Raw genomic sequence first — 2,875 nt, 5'->3', positions numbered from 1 at the left:
TCACATGCTGGCCAATCAAGGCACCAGGGTCTGGGAAGGGGCAGAGTCCCTGGCAGGCACCCATGACTACTAGCCATGGCCCAAACTCTGGGGTGGATGAGTACAAGCAGGAGAGTGGCAACCCACCTGCCCCCCAAACTCCAGGAGAAGGGAGGAAAAAAATTGAAAAAAATCTAAAAATTTGAAATAAAACTATGCTCTATACGGAGGAGGGCAGTCAGAAGGCAGAGCACTTGTACCCAGCTGATGCCCAGGGAGCAGTGGCCCAGAGTCACATCCCAGGGAGACCAGGAGAGGGCACCGGGCTCAGAAGCAGCACTGCCCAAAGGCAGCTTCTTGTCCCCTCTGTTAGCCAGGGCTTTGAGGAAGAGAACCATTTCACAACACATCAAAAACACGCAGGGAACCTGGCTTTGGTGATGCAGGGGCTGAGGCTTGCTGGGAGGGGGTGGTGGAATGAGTTGCCCAGATTCATGGAGTGGTTCAGTGTGCAGGGCTGCGTTCTTCCTTTCCTCCAAGGGGTGCCAGGGGCTTGGATGGAGGGCATGAACATGTCTCCGGATGGATGGACCAGCCATGGCCATGCCACGCCCCTCAGCATCTGCCCTCCCACCCCTTCGGGGATTCACAGAGGCCTCCACTGTCCCCTTCCTGGATCCCACAGAAGTACCAGGGATAGGGCAGCAAGGAGGCTCCCCAGAGGAAGCAAGGGCCAAGCCTTTTCACTCAGCCAGGAATTTGAGCTTGGCATCCCAAGGAAGGGAGGGAGCCTGGAAGTAGATTTCACAGCTGCTCCTCAGGAGAGAGAACAACACAAAGCAGGCACTCACTCGGCAAGTAGCAACTGTTACTGCTATAGCTGTGCACTAAATTGGGCAGGGATGGGTTGCCCTGTGGCCCCCAAGGATGTGTAGACAAAACCTCAAGGATACTGACCTTCCTCTCTAGGCCAGCAGGCGAGGAAAGACACCTTCATCGAGGGAAGGATTCCTCTGCATCAGGCACTGTGCTGCCTGCTTCACAGGTGCTGTCTCCTATAGTCCTCCCAACAGTCCTTCTTAATTCCACCCTCCACCCCATTCCCCTGCCCCATCCCCGCCCCCAGCCCCTTCTGGAAGCTTATCCTGAACCCTGCAGCCCATCTCTTCCCCTGCCTCCTGTGGGCACTGCTAGGCGGACATTTTTCAGGGGCAAATGCCCCAGTTAGTTAGCACTGATCATGTATTTTGGGCTTCCTCTTCACGCAGACTATAAACTCAAAGACAAGTACCATGTCTCGTTTTTGCCAGTTAAAGCGCACAGCTTTATTGGTGATACATAAAAATGCAGACTTGGTGGACGAGGCTGAGTCAGTATAGCTCATAGAAGGGGAGTGTACATTTTTTGCTGAATAGGTTTACCATCCATAGGCTCGTGAAGAAAAGAGAGCAAATGAAAAAGAATTCAACCTACGCAGCAACCGATGCATTTTCGGCACAAGCTCCCATGTGGGTCTGGTCTCCACAAGACGGTCCAGCTTAGACAGGGAGACCACCACAGGCAAGGCATCCCTTGTCGGGCTAGAAAATGGTGTTCTTTCACCACACAGCTGAAATGATCCCTTTACCACAGGAAGAAGGCTGCAAGGGAGCAATTTACAACGCGCACTGCCTGCAGACTGCAAAACCAAGAGGTTACTCAAAGCTCCGTGGGAACCCCCGCCTGGCCAACAAGAGAGTGGCCCTGGATTTAGCAAGTGTAACTTTCACCCAGAGATATGGCTATTGGCTAAGGCTGGATCTTCAATAGCACCCACTGCAGAGTCTTTGATTGAGAACACAAGTGTGTGTTCACTGATCGGGTTTTGGTTCGGGGTGGATCAGTCCCATCCTGTTGGAGGGGGCCGTTTAAGAGGCCGGGATTGCTGGGAGAAGCTGTCTGTTTGCGTTCCTGATAAAGAGGGACAGGAAGGAGAGCAACATTTGGGCTCCCAGCAACTCCCCCGCCAAGACTGGCTTTTCAGACAAACCCATCAAGGGTTTCACAACGTGCCCCTCAGCACATTCACTTCCCTCTGGTATCAAAGGAAACTTCAAGTCTGAAACGGACTTGGCAAGCATGTTATTAATAACTGTCATGATTATTAACAAATTTAATCCGGCCTGCTGCAGAAATGAGTTGCAGCAAAGTGACACAGTCTCCCGACACACTTCGTTGATGTACATCTTAAGCTGGCCCTGATTTTCAACACTGGCTTTCAAGTTATCCGGGGCACAGAAAGCCTCAACAGCAGGGTCGGGAATAGGGATCGTGTTTCCAGCAATGGAGAGGCTGGCCAAATGACTATTGATATCGTGGCTAAATGAAAAACCAGTGTCCCGGGGCTGAGCTAACAACACTTTTCCCTGAATGAAAGGGCACTTGGAGAGGCCAAGAACACAACTGAAAATTTCAATATCTTAAGCATCACTTTTAAAAAGTCCTCATTTTCATTAGTGAAAGAGTGATTTTTCTTCATTCAGACTATTTCCTCTTTGAGAGGCCCTAGGTTCCTACCGCCCATGTCTCATGTCAGCCTCATCCCCAGGACTTGGCTTTTCCTGGATCTTTGAGTAAAGACCAGACCCCTTACCCATCCTTATCCATATGAAGTTCCCTACAATTCTGGTTGTTTCTCACTGTGGTTATATCCTCTTCTGATTAGTGGTTGAATATTGTAGCAACTTCTAGCCCTGACCTCCAGAACTGCTTTCACTAAATCAGCATTGCGAGCACACTCTATATCTGTGACAAGTCACAGGACGTTCTCACTCTTTTAAAAGCCATCTAATTGTAGTGTTCTAGGTAGGAGACTGTTGGACGTTCTTTTCCTGGACACAAATTGCACTAACTGCCA

The 2,875-nt window shown here is 50.5% G+C and overlaps 1 protein-coding gene across 1 annotated transcript; it reads right to left on the bottom strand.

The window, feature by feature from the left end:
• Positions 1-1,289: 1,289 nt before the first annotated feature.
• On the bottom strand, positions 1,290-2,615 carry LOC102991975 (protein ARMCX6-like). Its single transcript, XM_007119013.4, has 2 exons — positions 2,536-2,615; positions 1,290-2,421 (listed from the first exon to the last, which is right to left on the bottom strand). The coding sequence occupies exons 1-2, from the start codon at positions 2,613-2,615 to the stop codon at positions 1,887-1,889; spliced, it is 615 nt and encodes a 204-aa protein (XP_007119075.1). The 3' UTR covers positions 1,290-1,886.
• Positions 2,616-2,875: the final 260 nt, after the last annotated feature.

The sequence above is a fragment of the Physeter macrocephalus genome, chromosome 21 (genome assembly GCF_002837175.3).
Source record: "Physeter macrocephalus isolate SW-GA chromosome 21, ASM283717v5, whole genome shotgun sequence".
Classification (NCBI taxonomy): Eukaryota; Metazoa; Chordata; class Mammalia; order Artiodactyla; family Physeteridae; genus Physeter; species Physeter macrocephalus.
Note: the sequence above shows the minus strand (reverse complement) of the source record. Positions and strands in the feature narration are given on the sequence as shown.